Source organism: Dendrobates tinctorius, unplaced genomic scaffold (assembly GCF_039654945.1).
Source record: "Dendrobates tinctorius isolate UK_male_01 unplaced genomic scaffold, ASM3965494v1 ptg000060l, whole genome shotgun sequence".
Taxonomy (NCBI): Eukaryota; Metazoa; Chordata; class Amphibia; order Anura; family Dendrobatidae; genus Dendrobates; species Dendrobates tinctorius.
The window spans coordinates 5,610,001-5,631,054 of NW_027361728.1; the positions used below are offsets into that span (position 1 = coordinate 5,610,001).

At 43.8% G+C, this 21,054-nt stretch overlaps 1 protein-coding gene across 1 annotated transcript in view; it reads right to left on the bottom strand.

Annotated features, from left to right (window-relative positions):
* LOC141092478 (probable cation-transporting ATPase 13A4) overlaps positions 1–21,054 on the bottom strand; it is a 349,711-nt gene that overhangs the window by 293,726 nt on the left and 34,931 nt on the right. The window contains exons 2-3 of the mRNA XM_073578646.1: positions 20,555–20,728; positions 6,573–6,707 (exon numbers count right to left, since the gene is read on the bottom strand). Of these exons, the coding sequence (XP_073434747.1) occupies positions 6,573–6,707; positions 20,555–20,728 (309 nt within the window). The remainder of the gene's footprint in view (positions 1–6,572; positions 6,708–20,554; positions 20,729–21,054) is intronic.

Consider the following 21,054-nt stretch of genomic DNA (forward strand, 5'->3'; position numbering starts at 1 on the left):
CTTTGCCTGTCCCCAAGAGGCCATGGACCCATATTTCAATGGATTTCATCTCTGATATGCCTGTCTCTCAAAGGATGACTGTTATTTGGGTGATTTGTGATAGGTTCTCTAAGATGGTTCATCTTGTACCACTCCCTAAGTTGCCGTCTTCCTCTGAGTTGGTGCCCCTGTTTTTACAACAGGTGGTTCGTTTGCACGGGATTCCTGAGAACATTGTATCTGACAGAGGAGTCCAGTTTGTGTCTAGATTTTGGAGAACTTTCTGTTCCAGGCTGGGAATTCAGTTGTCCTTCTCCTCTGCTTTTCCCCCTCAGACCAATGGGCAGACAGAGAGAACAAACCAGACCTTGGAGTCATATTTGAGATGTTTTATTTCTGCTGATCAGGATGATTGGGTTTCATTTTTGCCCTTGGCCGAATTTGCTTTAAATAATAGAGCTAGTTCTGCCACTTTGATGTCACCTTTTTTTGTAACTTTGGGTTTCATCCTCGATTTTCTTCAGGGCAGGTGGAGCCCTCTGCCTGCCCAGGTGTTGACACTGTGGTGGAGAGAATGCACCAGATCTGGGACCAAGTGGTGGATAAGTTATCTCTCTCCCAGGAAAAGGCCCAGCGGTTTTCCAACCGACATAGGACCATTGGTCCCCAGTTTAAGGTTGGTGATATGGTGTGGTTATCATCAAAAAATATTGCTATGAAGGTGGCTTCTCCTAAGTTTAAGCCTAGATTTATTGGACCTTACAAGATTGTGGAGACTATTAATCCGGTCTCTTTTCGTTTGGCTCTTCCTGTCACATTTAAAATCCATAATGTGTTCCATAAATCTTTGTTGAAGAGGTTTGTTGAACCTGTTGTTCCGGGGGTGGCACCTCCAGACCCTGTATTGGTTGAAGGTAACATGGAATATGAGGTAGAGAAAGTACTGGATTCCCGTCTGGCTAGACGGAGACTCCAGTATTTGGTTAAGTGGAAGGGTTATGGTCAGGAGGATAATTCCTGGGTCTCTGCCTCTGATATTCATGCCAAAAGATTGGTGCGTGCCTTTCATCGGGCTCACCCTGATCGCCCTGGTGGCGTAGTTGAGGGTTCGGTGACCCCTCCTCAAGGGGGAGGTACTGTTGTGAGTTAATTTTCCCCTTCATTACTGAGGCCCGAGGAACTCCCTCTTCTGGTAAAGAAAGGTAGTGAGCCTGATTATCAAACACCTGAGGCTGATGATGATGACTGGCTGAGTGGAGTTACTGACTGGATATAAGGCTGCCGACGCCCTTCTGCCCTGTGGGTGATTTCTCTGTGGGATCCTTGGAGACCAGTCTGAATTCCTGCTCCTCTAAAGCTAAGTTTGCTGCTCGGCCTTTTGCATTTGTGCTTTGACTTTGTTTTGCTTTGTTTTTCTGGATTTCTGCCATTCCCTGTGCTGAGTTCCTTTGGCTCTGTCTTCTGAAAATGCCTGAGTGCTGATTTAGTTTTTGAAGCCTAGCTGCTTCAGGGCCTTTTTCATATCAGCTTGTTGGCTTATGTCTTTGATAGGGTTTTGGCAGATTGCAGACAGCAGCCTTCCTGTCCTTTCCTATCTAGGTAGTTTTGGGCCCCGTCTTTGCTCAGTCTGTCTTTCTGTCTGTGTTAGTGTTTTCGTCTTGCTTCACCGTCGTTATGTGTTGAGGGCTGCCTATTGCTTTGGGGTCTGCTCTGGGGCAGTTTAGATTTCCCCTTTCTTTCTTTGGGCCTATTTAGTTCTCCGGCTGTGATCGAGGGGTCTAGGGCATCGTAGGAACCCCCCACGGCTACTGCTAGTTGTGTTGATAGGTTCGGGGGTCTGCAGTCTGATAGTTGCCAACTTCTCTGTTTTTTTGGACTTGGCTTGTATTTCTGCTTTTGCCTCCTACGGTGACTCATTCATAACAGTTCCCTGTTCTGTCAAGATCTCTTTTGGTAGACTTGTCTGGGAAAAAACATGGACCAAGTCATGGGCTATACTATTTGCGGAGGAGATTTTCAGGGGAATTGCTTCAGGATAGCATGTGACATTGTCCAGGATAACCCATATGTATTGTTGCCCACGTGCAGATTTAACAGGGGGACGAGCGAAGTCCATAGCAATTATCTCAAATGGCACTTCAATAATGGGCAATGAAAACGAGGGGCTCCAAAAGTGAGTGGTGACGGCGGTTAACTGACATGTAGGGCAGGACCTGCAATAGTTTAATATTTCCCGGTGACATCTAGGCCAATAGACCCTCTGCATGATCCTTTCTGCATTTTTTCACTGCAAGATGTCACCCCCCAGTTGCGTGAATGGGCCATGTCCAACACCTTCCATCTATAGGGGTCCAGCACTATTAACTGTTCCACCAGCTCCTCCCTCACTTAAGTGCCTCGATACAACTCCCCACTCATCATAAAATAAGGAAACCTTTTATCAGCCCCCGGTTCCTGTGAAACCCCATTTATGATGGTGACATTATTAAAGGCTTCCTTCAGAGTTAGGTCCCTATGTTGGGCAGACCAAAAATTCTCCCTGGTCTCCCCTAACTCCGGAATGTCAGACTCAGGGGACACTTCCTGCTCATCCCCCACAAGGACACAAAAGGGAAATCCACCTGACACCTTACGAGGGTTCACTGGTTCCCTACTTACGCCAGCGAACTCAGAACTCTTCCCCTTCAAATCCCAAAACAAACAAAAAACCGGGCCTATAATAATAGGATGCAACAAGTCCCAAATTATGCCAATCTCATGGGACTCAGTACCATGGGCTGTTTCAATGTCCACCCTGGCCATAGTGTAGTTCTTAGTATCACCATGTATGCACCGAACGCTGACTTTTTTTTCCCAGGATCAGTTGAAGAGGAAGGGTGGCCCTCACTAGGGTCACTAGTCTAGCAGTGACGTTACCTCACTCCCGTTCAACTTCACGGGACACAGTTGAGGACCCTCGCTGGGGGGACAGCTCACAATGCAAGCCAGATATGCATAATATGAACATATGCATCCTATGCAGCAGGCTATATACTCCAGGGTCAGGGGACAATGGGTGGCTATATGGTCTGGGCCGTGGCACTTCCAGCAAACAATATCACCCATAGGGACCATGGGCATCACATCCCACACCCCTTTGGACCATGGACACCTCGTCCCTTTTTGGCCTCTGCCCCCTTTTGGGACCCCCAGTATTGAGTTGGACTACTTTCCTAAGGAAACTTCAACCCCCTGATATTTCTCGACCAGTCTTACCAGTTCATCGGCATTCCAGGTATCCCCCTGGGGAACCCAAGTCTGTATAGGCCTTGGCAGGGAGTGTTCAAACTGGTCCATCTACACCCATTCTATGATCTGCGCAGGCGTAGAGGACTGTGGCTGCAGCCACTTTTGGAGGTCAAACATTTAGGAGCAAGGTAGTTTGTCCCAGTGATACGCCTAGCGGTGAACCCTCTATGCCTTGATAGTCATTGTCACCCCCAAGCATGTGAGAATCTTAGTTTTTAGCTTGCCATACTCTTTGGTGTCTTGCAAAGCTAAATCATAGTGTGCCTTCTGGGGTTTTCCCATCAAGTTTTGCATCAGTACCTCTGCCCACTGCTCTTGCGGGAGTTTCTCCCTCTGGATGACCCTTTTAAACACCATAACGAAGGCCTCAACATCATCCCTGGCGGTCATTTTCTGCAAAACCCTTCTTACCGCCTTCCGGATGTGGGTGTTATCAGCCAGACTTGGGGTTGCAGCGCTCGTCCTGCCCTGGATGGCGGTTGCCAGAAGCTGCATCTGCTGCTGTTGTTCCTGCTTTCTCTGCTGGATGTGCTGTAACAACAGCCTGTTGATTTCTTGCTGGTGCTGCTGCGACTGGACCTGGTGTTTCAGAAGGTCCTCCAATTTTTCTGGCGATGCTTGTTGGATTGCTATAGACTTAATCCTGAACATACAGTCTTTCCTGTAGAAGACTCACATCTCTGCTAGGAACGCTGCCCACACATCTAACACCACTTGCAGGCGTTGAACTCACTTGAGTACGTCAGGAGGAAGGCAGGAGGCTTGTTCCATTAAAAGTTCATGTGGGACCCATGAACCCAGGAGCAAAACAGAAAACAAGCAGCCTTCAGGTCAGGCACACAAAATCCAAATGTCCATAGCAGAGTTCTGCTCCACCAAGCCAAACACACACAGGAGGCCTTTTCCCTCCCAACATACAGACCATGTGCCAAACAACAACCTCCATTATATAAGCTGTTAACCACACCCAGATGTGAGATACGTGGGTAGCTAGATCCGCCCATCTCTCATAGCTACCCGTAACTCGGCCAAGGTGCAACAAACGAACCTCTTAGTGCTTTCATCCACTAGAGAAAATACTCCAGGTTACATCACAGAGACAAGCCATGTCTGTGACACATACCTCTCATCGACTATGCGATCACTAGGCACACTACAATATATATGTCTGATTGGCCGGCGGTATGTATTGCAGCATATCCAGCTGAAATAGTCGCTAGTGCTTGCAGGCCCCCTCCAGCTCTAGTGCAACTGCATAGGCTTCACTGACGATATATCCGTCCTTGTTTTGTGAGGTTCACCATATGTTTAAAGTGATAAGGCAGATTGATTCTTCAGGTAATTAGGATTACAGCCATACAAGAGTCACACGTTTTTATACATGGCTACTTTTACAGTCTAAAAACAATATTTGACAAAAGTGAGTTTGTTATTGCATCACCATATTCTGAGAGGTGTAACTTTTTTTTTGTTTTGTCGAATAGGCCATATTAGGGCTTGTTTTTTGTGGGATGGTTTGATGTTTATATTTGTACCATTTTTTTTTTTACATATTATTTTTTGATCACTTTTTATTAAATTTTTTTGTGTGTCATGAAGATGAAAAAACAACGTTTTTGCCATGTCTATTTATCAATTTTTTAAGGTGTTTGGTTCGCTGTACAGAATTAATAATGCAACATTTTTATATATCGGGTCATTCCAGAAGTGGCAATACCAATTAAGTGTATTTTTTTTGTTTTATCACAAAAGCTGTATTTTTAGTGGCAAATTAGCTTTTTGTGAATTTTTTTGTTTTTTTTACATATTTTACTTAACATTTTTTTTTTCACTAAGTACCACTGTGTGACATGAATATTTTTTACTTTGATCTTTGGTCTCAGCACTGCAGTAATCATATATTGCAATGCCGGAGACATGTCAATGTCTCACACAGCGTGTTAAACTAAAGCCCCCGTTACACATAACGATGTCCCAGCAATCCCACCAACGATCCGACATGATGTGATCGCTGGGACATCGTTAGGCTGATCGCTGGTGAGCTGTCACAAGACAGCCCCAGCGATCAGGACCAGCGACGCTGGTTACTAATTATTATTATTATTTATCTATATAGCACCATTGATTCCATGATGCTGTACATGAGAAGGGGTTACATAAAAATACTACTACTAATGTACTAATGCACTAATGTAAACATCAGGTATCCAGGAGCAGCGCGACTCCTGGATACACGCGGTTTACCTTGGAAACCGGCGTACACACTGGTTTCTAATGTAAACATCGGGTATCTAAGAGACTCATGACTCCTGGATACCCGATGTTTACCATGGAAACCAGCGTGTACGCCGGTTTCCAAGGTAAACAGTGGGTATCCCGGAGTCGCGCTGCTCCAGGATACCCGATGTTTACATTAGTAACCAGCGTCCAGCGTCGCTGATCGCTGGTCTCTCGCTGCCACACGCAGCGATGCGTGCTGGGCAGCGGGAGACCAGCGACCGAAAAACGGCCCAGGCCGATGCTGCACGATCAGCGATAACCGGCAGGGGGGCCGGTCGCTGATCCCGTCACACACAGCGATCTCGCTGACGAGATCGCTGATGCGTCACAAAATCAGCAATTTCGCAAGCGAGATCGCTGTGTGTGACGGGGCCTTTAGAGTCAGTGAGATCTAACAGGCCACCAGATCTTGAGGGTCATCAGATTATCTCAGGGAACCATGGCATTGATCAGCACCAACGATTACAAATGTGGGTGGTCGATCCTGTCAAAGGGAGTCTTTTAACCCCCATTTAACCACTTTAGACAGTGCTGTCAATCGCAATAACAGTATTTAATTTAATTAATCAGCCCTAAAACCGTCCAGGGCTGATACCGTAGGGTCTCAGCTGTCATGTGCAGCTGTTACCAGGGGGAATTTCATCTGCAGGGCAACGCTAGTCACTTATACTCAATCATTGTTTAAAAACGGTGAATTATGTCTGTTTTAATGGGTATTGGTGGTCGTTAAAGGGTTAAACACGTATGTTTGTATAATGTCAAAAATATTACAGAGGCGCATGCATCTGGCCAACATGCTGGTGGGGGAGAAGCAGGTTTAAATTTTACAATGGCGTCCTAAGAACCCTACAGTAGTTAGGCTTTTGTGTGTGAATGGCATATTCATAATTTCTAACAACATTTACTTACTGTCCTATCTGTCTAACAAATGTCAAATTGTTCACGATAAACATCTATTGTGAATAATCTATAGTGTGCTAATTTTGTACATACAGTATAATGTTATGATTAATTGAAGAACAAACCTTGCATTCTGGCTTGATCAAAGCTTTGTTGATTAGAGATTTCTCATCAGAGGTCAACTCTTCTGTTCCTTTATCTGTTGTTTTTAAAGGTTTTACCCAAAATACTTTTTTCTTGACATGTTTTTTAAAATCATCCTAAAAGAAAAACAATTCGGGTGAAGTCAGAAAATATAGGTTAAAGGTATTCTGATATAATTAAAATGTATATATGTGGTAAATATATATGTATAGCCAATCCTCAAGCCTTACAAGAACTCAGACTTTGTGTTATTTAATAGATTTCCTTGTTCACTCTCGGAGAATAAAAATTTGCCCTGGCAATGTGATGACACAGATGTGATTAGGGTATTAGAATACATACAGTATCTCTGATATCTCTATATATAAAAATGAATGTGTGTGTGTGTATGTGTATCACCAACCAATCACAAAGCATCTTTCATTTCACCAGAGCGGTTTAAAAGAAGCTGAGCTGTGATTGGTTGCTATGAACAACAGTTTTCCTTGCAACCAATCACTAAGCATCTCTCATTTCACCAGAGCTGGTTAAAAGGTGAGCTGTGTTTGGTTACTATGAGCAAGTTTTCCCACTTGACAACACCTCAGCAGACACTGACATCGTGGGAGAAATCTAGCATCCCCGGGAACATAAGCTCCCAGCCATTTTCTGCCCCCAGAAAGGAGCAGAGAGCATGACAGAATTGAATTCCCCCCTCATGTGCCCATATGCACATCACACATCCTCCATCCAATAGGCACCTCTTCCCTCTTAAAGGGTTCATTGGTATGGAAGTTAGGGCAATTCCACTCAGCGCTCTGATTCTGACCCCAGCCTTCTATTAAAGGGATCATTGGTATGGAAGTCAGGGCAAATCCATCCAGTGTTTTGGTTCTAACCCCTGGCCTCTCTTAAAGAGATCCCCTGTATTGAAGTTAGGGCAAATCCTTCAGCGCTCTGAATCTGACCCCAGGATTCTATTAAAAGGATCATTGGTATGCAAGTCAGGTCAAATCCACTCAGCACTCTGGTTCTGATTCCAGGCTCTCTTAAAGGGATTCCCGGTATGGAAGTTAGGGCAATTCCACTCAGCACTCTGGTTCTGACCACAGGCTCCTCTTAAAGGGATCCCCAGTACGGAAATGAGGGCAAATCCACTCTGCACTTTGGTACTGACCCCAGGCCTCTCTTAAAGGGATCATTGGTTTGGAAGTCAGGGCAAATCCACTCAGTGCTCTGGTTCTGACCCCAGGCTGATGGGATGATGTTGGATATTAGGGGGAGTAGTCCGGTGGCATTGGTTGACGGGATGATGTGGGATATTAGGGGTAGTAGTCAGGCGACTGTGACGGGATGATGTGGGATATTAGGGGTAGTTGTCCGTTGGCTATGGCTGATGGGATGATGTAGGATATTAGGGGTAGTAGTCCGGTGGCTCTGGCTGATGGGACGATGTGGGACAATAGGGGTAGTATTCTGGTAGCTCTGGCTGACGGGATGATGTTGGATATTATAGTGAATGTGGCTATGCGGAGTGGGCGGGGCTATACACTCAGCTTTATATATATATATATATATATATATTTATATATACAGTAGATATTATCATTATTTGTTATAACTAACCGTAGTTAGTTAGTATGCCTGGGCAGCGCTGGGCTCTTCAGCTAGTCTATACTAAAACTGGTATCAGTTTCCTATTTCAATCAGCAAATATAAAGCCGCCAACTGTCTGAATTTGCTAAGTTTTTTTAATGTAATCCACACAAATCCTGGGTTGTGCAGGATGTAAAACAAAAAGAGCTTGAGTAAACCTCAAACCAAAGTTGGCTGCGCAAAAAGTTTTGGTTGCTCCTTGTTGGAACAAGGGTTATTTCTGGGCAGGACTTAAATATTCCTCTTCTGCAAACTGTTATATTTGTAAAGGCCTCCATACTCATTAGGCAAAGGTAGGTTGGCGAACGATCAGTCATCTGTCAGTTAAACAGTCATTTATTGTTAGAATGAAAAAAAAAGGATCTCAGACTACGTTGGCCAGGTTGTATTTTTTGACCAAAAATACAACCAGTTTTTAAGATCAACTGAAAAAATCCAAGATGCCTGATAGATTTTTGAAGTGATAATGAATGTTTGTTGATCAGCCATAGTCTAAATAAGGGATGGGGAAACTCAGGTCCATGGACTGTACACAGTCCTCAATGAGCTTTTATCTGTCTCCTGGGAACTGCAATGCTTGGGCCTGCAGCTGTAGTTTAACAGACTCCGGCCCATTCATTTCCTCTTCCTCAGTTAGCATGCTCTCGCAGTCTTCACTACTGAACAATGAGTCATGTGCAATGAAAGATTACATCCTGACATCAATGGCAGCTTCAGGACGTATTTTGTCAGCGGAGATAGCGCGCAATTTGTATGGCCCCCGAAGAATGGTTGAAATATCCAATTGGCCCTAGGCAGAAAAAAGTTTCCCCACCCTGGTCTAAATGAAAACTTGATCATTTCAACTTGGAAACTGAAATCCACTCATTATGGTTGAAATCAGCTATTTTGTCTCAATAGTAACTGATGTGTTTGGGGGCTTTAGTTTTGTGATTAAAAATCTTGACATACACAAGGAATTGAGACAGAAAATGTATTGGAAATAGTTAAGAAATACTTTATGAGAATTCCATAATCCAGTTTTCTACAATTAACGAACAACCATGTGTAGTGTATATGCATTTTTGAAAATTGTTTTTTCTTTAAAAAAAAAAAAAACTATTTGGCTAAATCCCTCCATATACAATAGTACTAAAGTAGCCAATATTGTTAGGATTAGTCAACTGTCTAATGTGTATGAGGTTCTCCTAACTTTCATCCAGGAGATGATGTTTATGTTTACGGGAGAGAAGGAATCAGCCTGTTGAATTTCCAAAAGTTGCTCCTTTCGTTCACCCATGAGATGAACATCTGCAAGGGGAGTCTGGCAGCAATTCTCTCAAAGAGAACACAGGAATACAAACACTGTGTATGGGACAGTGAGGAAAGATAGATGTTTAGCCAACAGTTATCTATCATGTGATAATGCTCTCTAGAGGGGGTGCACACCCTTAAGGGCTTGATCAATCAGTCACGAAAATTCAACAAATATGGAGAGTGACGCAGCACATCCAGTGAAATTAAGCTTTTGTTAAAGCCTGCAACGATTCATGTTGCAGGGTGTTCTGCCTTCTTCCAAATATGACGCTGTGTGGATTCTAGCATACGGCTTAACCTTTCATCCGCTCCCAGAAGCAAGACTGTATGGGTGCTTAAGTCTATTATTTATTGGGATGATATGGACAACGATGGGAGATGATAACAGATGGATAATTCAGCAGATTGTTGTACAAAATGTGGATGATTCCGGTAAAAACTACAAAAGACAGATAACACAGCATATCAGTACTAGTAGACTGTATACAATACACGAACACTGGCAGGTAATAGCAATGCAGGTACTATCACAATGATAGCAATGTAGCAATGATTCAGGATGCTGCTATCATGCATTATATAAGAGCTGGGCAATATTACATACACAGCAGCAAAGGAGAAAGAAATATCTAACACAATTAGTGGCTGCCAGCTTTACACTCACTGAGCAGAAGTTGCATAACTAGAGGATGCTTATAACAAACATGCAGTAAAATAACATCACAGGAGCTGAGCATGCATTGCAAACATCATGGGGGCTGCATTATGGCTTCTAACACAGATGTAGAACTCATAATTGCATTATCCTTACCGGAATCCGCTTGTTATAGCAATGCAAAGAGCTGAGCTAAACACATGTGGGCTGCTCAGGAGACGCTGGAGAATGGTTACATGTTGTTGACCAAGACTAGAAGAAGGGGCGGTTCTGAACAATTAACAATTCGGGGAACAGAAAATTCCAAACACAAGAATAAAAGAAGGGCAACTTATGACACCTACTGGCAATAGCTGGAACAGCACTTAAAAATACCTAGCTGCACAAACTGGGCAGAACACTCCCCGCTTGGCATCAAAGGATGCCAATATTTGGCTCCTTTAGGGATAATAACAGTACAAGTTCAGTAACTGGTCTGAGGAACAGTTTGTTCTCCCCAAGTTTTTCTCACTTTCACCTATACTTTGCGCACTTTCCCATCCTTGCTGAGAAGAGGCTTAGTGACTAGGTTGAGTGGCCATTCATTTCAATGTGATTGACTGTCCTTGACAAGTACTAATTCGCCTGGTTGGATGTTTGGGCGGTCTTTTGCCACTTTGTCCTGGTTTGTAGAGTGGAGAGATATTGTTTCTTCCATCTGTCCCAGAAGACATTGGACACGCTTTGCACTTGCCTCCACTGGCATCTGAAGAGATCTTAATCATTGAATTCTCCAAGTGGAGCTCTCGGGACACAGGTTTTCTGCGTGAGTAGCATTGCTGGAGTGAGGACAGTCGGGTCTCCAGAATCGCTGGAGAGTACTGACAGTGTCCTGGCGTTCATGATAGCTGATACCTCGGCCAAGAATGTAGTTAAACTCTCAAGTGTGAGTCTGGTGATCATTTGCAAGAAGATAGTTTAGTATCTTGCGTGCTATGCCTATCATTTTCTCCCAGGCACCTCCCATGTGCGAAGAGTGTGGCGGATTGAAAGTCCAGGTGCATCCTTGCTTGCCTAGGTACCTTTCAACATTAGCGATGTCCAAATTGAAGGGATTTGGCGTTCTCTTGCCGCTCTAATGGAATTCATACCTCTGTCGGAGCGAATATGCTTCACAGGGCCTCTGATTGCGGTGAAGCGTCGAAACGCATTTATGAAACTTGAAGTGTCCATAGACTCGATTACTTCAATATGAACAGCTCTGATGGACAGACAAGTGAATAGAACTGCGCAACACTTTGCATCAGTATTGGATTTCCTAGTGCGTTGAGTAGCCACGGACCAAGGACCGAATACGTCTAGTCCAATGTTGGTGAAGGGGGGTTCGGTACTGAGTCTGTTTGATGGAAGATTAGCCATCTTTGGATTTTGGAACGAGCCATGGAGTTTGCGACACGTAACACAGTTGAAGATGAGCTTGCTCACGCTTCTCTTTGCACCGACTAGCCATAGACCAAACGCCTGCAGATTCCCTTCGGTGAACAAACGGCCTTGGTGTCTCACTAAGTCATGATGATGCTGAATGAGCAGGGTTGTGACGTGATGACATCCGCGGGTTATTACCGGGTGTTTCTATGAAACTTCTACTTCGGTTTCTTGAAGACAGCCACCTACTCTCAGCAGCCCATCTTAGTCAACAATTGGATAGAGATTCTTTTGCACGCTGTCTCCAGGAACAGGTTGTCCCTTGTTGAGGTTGTCTTTGACTATTTGCATATCCATGATGTGCAGGAACATCCTATCTTCTATGGACATCGCTACCTTGTCATCCTCCTTTGTCCTTTGGAAGACCGTACATCCCATGTGGTCTTGTTCACCTTCACAGGCGTGGTCTTCGTTGGTAGGTGCTGAGAAAGGGCAAAGTAGTGGAGTGCTGTTCGGCAATTCCTTTACCAGCATACTATTGTGACATGGCCAGAAGAGAGATGGAGGTCCATTTTCTAGTGTGCTTGTAAGCATACTGTTGACTGAGGCCAGCTTGTGTGCTCCTCCTAGACAGACATCTCCTATGATGACCCATCCAAGGTCATGCCTCTGTGCGTATGGAGCATTCCCGGAGCCATTTATACACGCTCTAGCCTTGTGGACTCATAGTATATCTCTTCCCAGAAGTAGAGCTATTGGGGTTCCTGGATCCATCTCAGGTATCAGGTGGGCTATACGCTTTAGATGGGGGTGATGTCTCGCCACCTCCCGTGAAGGTATTTCTGACCTGTTGTCAGGAATCTGGTTGCACTCCAGGATGGTCAGTAATGATAGGCAGGTTCGGCCATCTATGGACTCCACCTTGTATCCGCTTGCTTTTCTCCCCGCCGTCTCAACGGTACCTGAACACTTCCTCAGGGTGTAGGGAGAGCCAGGGCCTACAAGGCTGAAGTTGTCAAAGAAGATGGACCTGGCTAGAAACCAGTTACTTTGGTCATCCAGGATTGTATAAATCTTGAAGGCTTTGTCCTTGCGGCCTGCAGGTTAGACTCGGACAAGGCAGATTTTTGAACAGGATCTTCCTCCTGTGAGTAACTTACAGATCTCCGTACATTGAGAGCTGAGCACAGGGGTGTCTTCGTCAGTGTCCTTCTGCTTCTCATCGTGCTCCTCTGCTTGCGACAACACTCGTGGAGGTGATCCAGGGTGCAAGGCTGCATTGTGATCCGTGCTGCTGCATTCTGCACATTTCACGCTAGCTTCACAGTTCCTGGCGAAGTGAGAAGTTGTGGCACAACATTTGAAACAGATATTGTTCTCCTTGAGGAACCTTTGCGATCCTCCAAAGTCTTCTCCCTGAAGACTCTGCATTCTAGTAGAGGATGTGGTTTCTCATGTAGAGAACAATATTTACTGACATCCTGAGGCTTACTCTCATCTGGAGGGGGTTTATTCACCTTGTGTGGAGGGCCTGTGGAGCTATGTTAGTTTTGTGGAATGCCACGGGTGTCTTACCGGGTGTGACACCAGGGGCAGTGGAATATGACAGAGTAAAGTCAAAACTAGGGTCATTTCTAATCCTAGATTGTTTGGTGACAAAATCAACAAATACAGTGAAAGGAGGGAATGATACATTATGATTTTGTTTATACTCTGAATCACATGTAATCCACTTTTCTTGTAGGTTGTAAGGAAGTTTCTGTGCTATCAGATTGACACCCTTAGCGGTGTCTAAGAATACCAATCCGGGCAAGTCTCCTTCCTGCTGGGCAACCTGCAACTCATTCAATAAATCTCTCAGTTCTCTTAGCTTTTGATAACCTTTAGGTTCTATCTTAGGGAAATCATCAATTCTTTTATATAAAACATTCGCTATGATTTCTACTGTCCCATAGCATTCATCAAGTCTTTCCCACACCTTATGTAGGGCTGTGCGAGGATGCTTTACATTAATGTCTCTCAGTCTTTTGGCATACTCGACAGACTCACTTCCGAGCCACTTTACCAGGAAATCTAACTCCTCACTGCAAGAAAGGTCCAGACCATGAATGACGTTCCGAGACGAGGCTCGCCATGACCGATAGTTCTTGGGTTTATCAGTGAACTTTACAAGTCCCTTTGTAACCAGTTCTTGGCGGGCAAGGAACTTTGCAAGGTCCATGGTGGCTCCGTCAGTGCTGGCACGAGCCGGTGTGTAATAGTCATGTCTAGTGTGTGGTGCATCACCATACCTGCAAGACGCTTCTGACTCCGGATAGTCTGTGCGGTACCTTGTCGGTGAAAAGATGGTGTCTCTTTAAGGTGGGATGGGAGCTGTACCTTCTTCTCAGTGGAACGGTAGCTGTGGTTGACATCTCTGTGCTGGACGTCTCCTCGTCTATGGTAGTGAGCTCGGAGTTGGATCGCTGGTAATCGGCATGGGCTGATCGATATGATGCTTCAGGGCTGTCATCCACACCGGAATGTTGATGGATATACTCTGCAACGCGCTGCGCTGGATCTTGCTGCTCTAGATCTGGTCCGAAAATGCTGCTGTGTTCCTCAGAATCAGGATCTTTCATAGCTTCCAAATACTCTGCTTTAGCTATTGCAGCTGCTGTCTCTTTGTCTGTTTCAAGTTTCTCTAACTCAGCTTGCAAATGTGCAGTTTCCACTTCTCTCTTCACCTGCAAACGTGCGGTTCCCGCTTCTCTCTCTGCCCGCAAACGTATGGTTTCGGCCTCTCTCTCTGCCTCGTGCTCTGCTTGTCTCAGCTTTAGATGCATCCCTTGTTTGGCGGAGGAGGATCTCGCTTTGGCTGCTTCGGCCTCGGCGCGAGCGACAGCAGCTAGCTCTGCTAATGACGATCTGCTGGAGCTTGCTCGTGACCTCGTTTTGAGTGAGGATGTGCTCTTCTGAGACATTGTGTGTTTAGCTGAGTACTGCTGAGTATATTGGAGGAAAACAGTCCATGTATGGTGGGCTTCCGCGTGGCGGGAAAGATGTAGCACTTCTTGGCGGGCTGCAGTAGCGTTCTGCGGCTGGATGGCGACTGCTGTGATACCCGTATGCGGAGCAGTGTGGGTGTTAGTGGTCCCGTACAGTCTATGCAATCACTGCATGCGACCGGAGGTCCTTTACTGAGCCCTAGGCTCTTATTCCCTGCGGCTGTATGGCGGCTGCTGTAATACCCGTATGTGGAGCAGAATGGGTGATAGCGGTCCCTTACAGTCTGTGTAACCACCGCCTGCGACCAGCAGTTCAGTTTTTACTGAGCTCTGGGCGCTTGTCTCTGCGGCTGTGTGGTGGCTGCTGTAGTACCCGTATGCGGAGCAGTTTGGGTGGTAGCAATGCCGCATAGCCTGGGTAACCATGGCTTGCAACAAGTGATCCATTTTTACTGTTCTCCCTTCATCCACATATGATGCTGTGTGAATTCCAGCATACGGCTTAAACTTTCATCCACTCCCAGAAACAAGACTGTATGGGTGCTTAAGTCTATTATTTATTGGGATGATATGGACAATGATAGGCGATGATAACAGATGGATAATTCAGCAGATTGTTGTACAAAATGTGGATGATTCAGGTAAAAACTAGTAGTCAGTATACAATATATGAATATTGGCAGATAATAGCAATGCAGGGTATTATCACAATGATAGCAATGTAGCAATGATACAGGATGCTGCTATCATGCATTATATACAGTAAGAACTGGGCAATATTACATACACAGAAGCAAAGGAGAAAGAAATATCTAACACAATTAGTGGCTGCCAGCTTTACACTCACTGAGCAGAGGATGCATAACTAGAGGATGCTTATAACAAACATGCAGTAAAATAACATCACAGGAGCTGAGCATGCATTGCAAACATCATGTTGGCTGCATTATGGCTTCTAACACAGATGCATAACTCATAATTTCATTATCCTTATCGGAATCCGCTTGTTATAGCAATGGTTTTGAAAAGAGCTGATCTAAACACATGTGGGCTGCTCAGGAGACGCTGGAAAATGGTTACATGTTGTTGACCAAGACTAGAAGAAGGGGCGGTTCTGAACAATTAACAATTCGGGGAACAGAAAATTCCAAACACAGGAATAAAAGAAGGGCAACTTTTGACACCTATTGGCGATAGCTGGAACAGCACTTAAAAATATCTAGCTGCACAAAATGGGCAGAACACAAGGGTTAAAAGAAGGGTAATTTCACTGAATCTATTGTAGCTCTCCACATGCAGTATGTGTATAACTAAGGTCAAGTGCAGTGTTTGCTTGGTTCTGGGGATTTGGCCTGGCCTACTGCTGCAAAGGCAGACACACTAATGCACACTAGGTGAAAGTTTTAGGATATACGCCAGGTGATTTATATACTGTAGCTATGTGGTGGTCAGGTGATTTCCACCTCTAGAATTAAAGCCAAGTCAAGAGCAGTTTGAGAGCCCAAGTATACATGCTCCAAGAGCGAGGTCCCTAGGGTACCTTAACTCACTGAGTGTGATACCCCACTTGAATTATTAGCACATTTGCACTTTCGCTCTTTGAAGCACACATCCTTTCATCAAGTCTTTAGGCTAAAATGGGGAATTTTGTAAATTCCCAGTTGAAAGCACAGTCACATTTTAACTGTCAATCCCTAAACTGTTTTAAACCTTGTCACAAGCACTTTCCAGGGTGCGGTTCCACTATGAGTTCCCTCATGATTGGCATAAGAGGGAAATGTGTGGTCATCAGGCTCTGCCTCTCCCTTGAAACCCCTGGCGCTCCTCCAGAAAGAGAGTCAGTTTAGATTGAGCTCCTAGTGTGGTTAGGACAAATGGATGCTGGAAGCACCCTAACTTCTGCAATGGAAGTTCACTGATCCCTTATTCTTAATGTGGTATCTTTGTTGGCTTTTCTTTTTAGGCAGTGAACTGTGATATAATGCATGCTTTTTTGTGGTCCTAGAAAATGTTTGAAGCAATCTTGGGTTCTTAACCCCTTTCTATCATGTGACGTACTATCCCGTCCATGTGCCCTGGGACTTAATTCCAAGGGATGGGATAGTACGTCACAGCGATCAGCGGCGCCCACATAGTGAGAGCCGCTGATCGCGGCCGGGTGTCAGACGATTATTACAGCTGACACCCGGCACAATGTGTCAGGGGCGGTCATGGACCACCCCCGAAACGTTAACCCCTTGCACACCACGATCAAACACGATCGCGGTGTACCAGGGGTTAAAGGGAAGCATCGGCAGGGAGGGGGCTCCCTCTGTGCTTCCCTGAGCCCCCCACAGCAGCGCAATGTGCAGCGATGCTGCGGGGGCTACATCCCTGCAGGTCCCCGAATCCAAGATGGCGACGGGGACCTTCGGGGCCTGCAGGGAGCTGGCTTCCTCATGCCTGCAAAGTGCAGGCAAGGAGGAAGCCTTGTGCAGTGCCTGTGACAGATCGCTGATCTGTCACAGTGATCTGTGATGTGACAGATCAGTGATCTGTCACATGACAGTTATGTCCCCCCGGGACAATGTAATAAAGTAAAAAAAAAAGTGTAAAAATAATTTTAAAAAAATCACTAATTAAATTAAAAAAAATATTCCCTAATAAATTCATTTTTTGGAAATAAAAAAAAAAAACAATAAAAGTACACGTATTTGGCATCGCCGCGTCCGTAACGACCCGCCCTATAAAACTGTCACATTAGTTAACCCCTTTAGCAAACCCCTTAAAAAATAAAAATAAAAAAAGAAGCAAAAAATAATGATTTATTATCATACCGCCGAGCAAAAAGTGCAATAACGTGCGATCAAAAAGACGCATATAAATATCCATGGTACCGCTGAAAACGTCATCTTGTCCCGCAAAAAACGAGCCACAATACAGCATCATCAGCAAAAATATAAAAAAGTTATAGCTCGCAGAATAAAGCGATGCAAAAATAATTATTTTTTATATAAAATTGTTTTCATTGCATAAAAGCGCCAAAACATAAAAAAACGACCTAAATGAGGTATCACTGTAACCGTACTGACCGGAAGAATAAAACCACTTTATCAATTTTACTGCAGGCGGAATGGTGTAAACGCACCCCCCAAAAGAAATTCATGAAATGCTGGTTTTTGTTCATTCTGCGTCACAACAATCGGAATAAAAAGCGATCAAAAGATGTAACATGCCCAAAAATGATACCAGTAAAGATGTCAACTCGTCCCACAAAAGATAAGACCTTACATGACTCTGTGGGTCAAAATATGGAAAAATTATAGCTCTCAATATGTGGTAATGCAAAAACTATTTTTACAATAAAAAGTGTCTTTTAGCGTGCGACAGCTGCCAAAAATAAAAACTCGCTATAAATAGTAAATCAAACCCCCCGTTATCACCCCCTTAGCTAGGGAAAAATAATAAAATTAAAAGAAAATGTATTTATTTCCATTTTCCCATTAGGATTAGGGTTAGGGCTAGGGCTAGGGTTAGGGTTAGGGCCAGGGCTAGAGTTAGGGCTGAGATTAGGGTTAGGGGTGTGTTGGGGTTAAGGTGGGAGTTATAATTGGGGGGTTTCCACTGTTTGGGCACATCAGGTGCTCTCCAAATGCAACATGGCGTCTGATCTCAATTCCAGCCAATTCTGCATTGAAAGAGTCAAATGGTGCTCCTTCCCTTCCAAGCTCTGCCATGCACCCAAACAATGTTTTACCCCCACATTTAGGGTATCAGCCTACTCAGGACAAATTGCAAAATAACTTTTGGGGTTCAATTTCTCCTGTTACCCTTAGGAAAATTAAAAATTGGGGGCAAAAATATCATTTTTGTGGAAAAAAATGATTATTTTTATTTTCACGCCCGGGCGTTATAAACTTCTGTGAAGCACTTGGGGGTTCAAAGTGCTCACCACACATCTAGATAAGTTCCTTACGGTACGGGGTCTAGTTTCCAAAATGGGGTCACTTGTGGGGGGTTTCCACTGTTTAGGAACATCAGGGGCTCTACAAAAGCAACATGACACCCGCAGACCATTCCATCAAAGTCTGCATTCCAAAACGTCACTACTTCTTTTCCAAGCCCTGACGTGTGCCCATACAGTAGTTTTCTCCCACATATTGGGTATCAGCGTACTCAGGACAGATTGGACAACAACTTTTGTGGTCCAATTTGTCCTGGTACCCTTGAGAAAATAAAAAAATTGGTGACTAAAAGATCATGTTTGTGGAAAAAATACGATTCTTTTACTTTCACACCCGGGCGTTGTAAACTTCTGTGAAGCACTGGGGGGTTCAAAGTGCTCACCACACATCTAGATAAGTTTCTTGGGGGGGGTCTAGTTTCCAAAATGGTGTCATTTGTGGGGGTTTTCACTGTTTTGGTACATCAGGGGCTTGCCAAACGCGCCATGGTGTCCGATCTCAATTTCAGCCAAAAACGTCAAATGGCGCTGCTTCCCTTCCGAGCTCTGCCATGCGCCCTAATAGTGGTTTACCCACACATGTAGGGTATCAGCATACTCAGGACAAATTGTACAATAACTTTTATGGTCCTGTTATCCTTGGAAAAATAAGAATTGAGGGTGAAAAGATCATTTTTGTTGAAAAAGTATGATTTTTTAATTGTACGGTTGTACGTTATAAACTTCTGTGAAGTCCTTGTGGGTTCAAAGTTCTCAACACATATCTAGATAAGATCCTTGGGGGGTCTAATTTCCAAAATGGGGTCATTTGTGGAAGGTTTCCACTGATTAGGTACATCAGGGGCTCTCCAAACGTGACATGGCGTCCGATCTGAATTTCAGCCAATTTTGCATTGAAAAAGTCAAACAGCGATCCTTCCCTTCTGAGCTCTGCCATGCGCCGAAACAGTGGTTCCCCTCCACATATCAGGTATCAGCGTACTCAGGACAAACTGCACAATAACTTTTGCAGTCCAATTTCTCCTGTTACCCTTGGTAAAATAAAAAAAATTGAACCTGAAGTATTTTTTTTGTGAAAAAAAGTTAAATGTTCATTTTTTTTTTAAATATTCAAAAAATTCCTTTGAAGCACCTGAAGGGTTAATAAACTTCTTGAATGTGGTTTTGAGCACCTTAAGGGGTGCAGTTTTTAGAATGGTGTCACTTTTGGGTATTTTCTATCATATAGACCCCTCAAAGTAGCTTCAAATGTGATGTGGTCCGTAAAAATAAAATGGTGCTGGAAAAATGAGAAATCGCTGATCAAATTTTAACCCTTATAACTTCCTAACATAAAAAAAATTTTGGCTCCAAAATTGTGCTGATGTAATGTAAACATGTGGGAAATGTTACTTATTAAGTTTTTTTGTGCCGTATCTCTGTGACTTAAGGGCATAAAAATTCAAAGTTGGAAAATTGCGAAATTTTCAAAATTTTTGCCAAATTTCCATTTTTTTCACAAATAAACACGTTATATGAATGAAATTTTACCACTAGCATGAAGTACAATATGTCACGAGAAAACAATGTCAGAATCACTGGGATCCATGGAAGCGTTTCAGCGTTATTACCTCATAAAGGACAGTGGTCAGAATTGTAAAAATTGGCCGGGTCATGAACGTGCAAACCACCCTTGGGGGTTAAGGAAACAATTAACCCAGAAACAGCTGTCTATGGATCGGCAGATGCATTTGTTTAAATAGCCTACCATACTTTTTAAAATATCAGATATTGATGTATAGAATAGCTTTCTCCAATGGATAGCATTAGTGAAGTTTATTCCATTTAGAGGAGAACTAATTTACCAGGAAGCCTTGCCTGGTCTATGACAACGTGTCACAAGAAGAAACTGTATGCAGTAGACCCCAGGTTGTGTTATCAACAAAGGACAAAACAATTGGAAAAACAGGTTTGATTGTTGGTATAAAGTCAGCAAACAACAGTATTCAAATAAGTGCACAGTGTCATTGTCCAAGAAACATAAGAAAAAGTATAAGTACACACCGTGGTTCTCAGTAAAATAACAGTAGCTTTCTCAAGGGCACACGGAGCACATTGACACCAGACGTCCCATTCAGGCTTCCAATAAAATAGGAGTAGAAGAAACCCCAGGGAAAAAATGTACCCAATAATGCACAGTGCTTGTCTCCACATCAGTGTTCTGTACCCAAACAGCTCCTAGGAAATTAAAGAAACAATAGGACTGAATGACAATAGGTTTCACCACATATCTTCTCTTTTTAGCAAAGCTCTTAACATAAGGCACTTTTTTAATCTCAAACTTATTATAGCAAAAGGTTTTTCTAGTTGATATTTGTATATATCTATATGAACACTACTAAGAGATGGCTGTTATGATAAAATAAGCAATAACTACATAACATATTATATCTTTCTAAAAATTAAACCTGTTATAGAAATCACAGTGCATTATAGACTGCATACGAACGCTGAACTGTGCATCTCATTTAGCGCAGAAATGGGTCCAACAACCCTATTCAGAC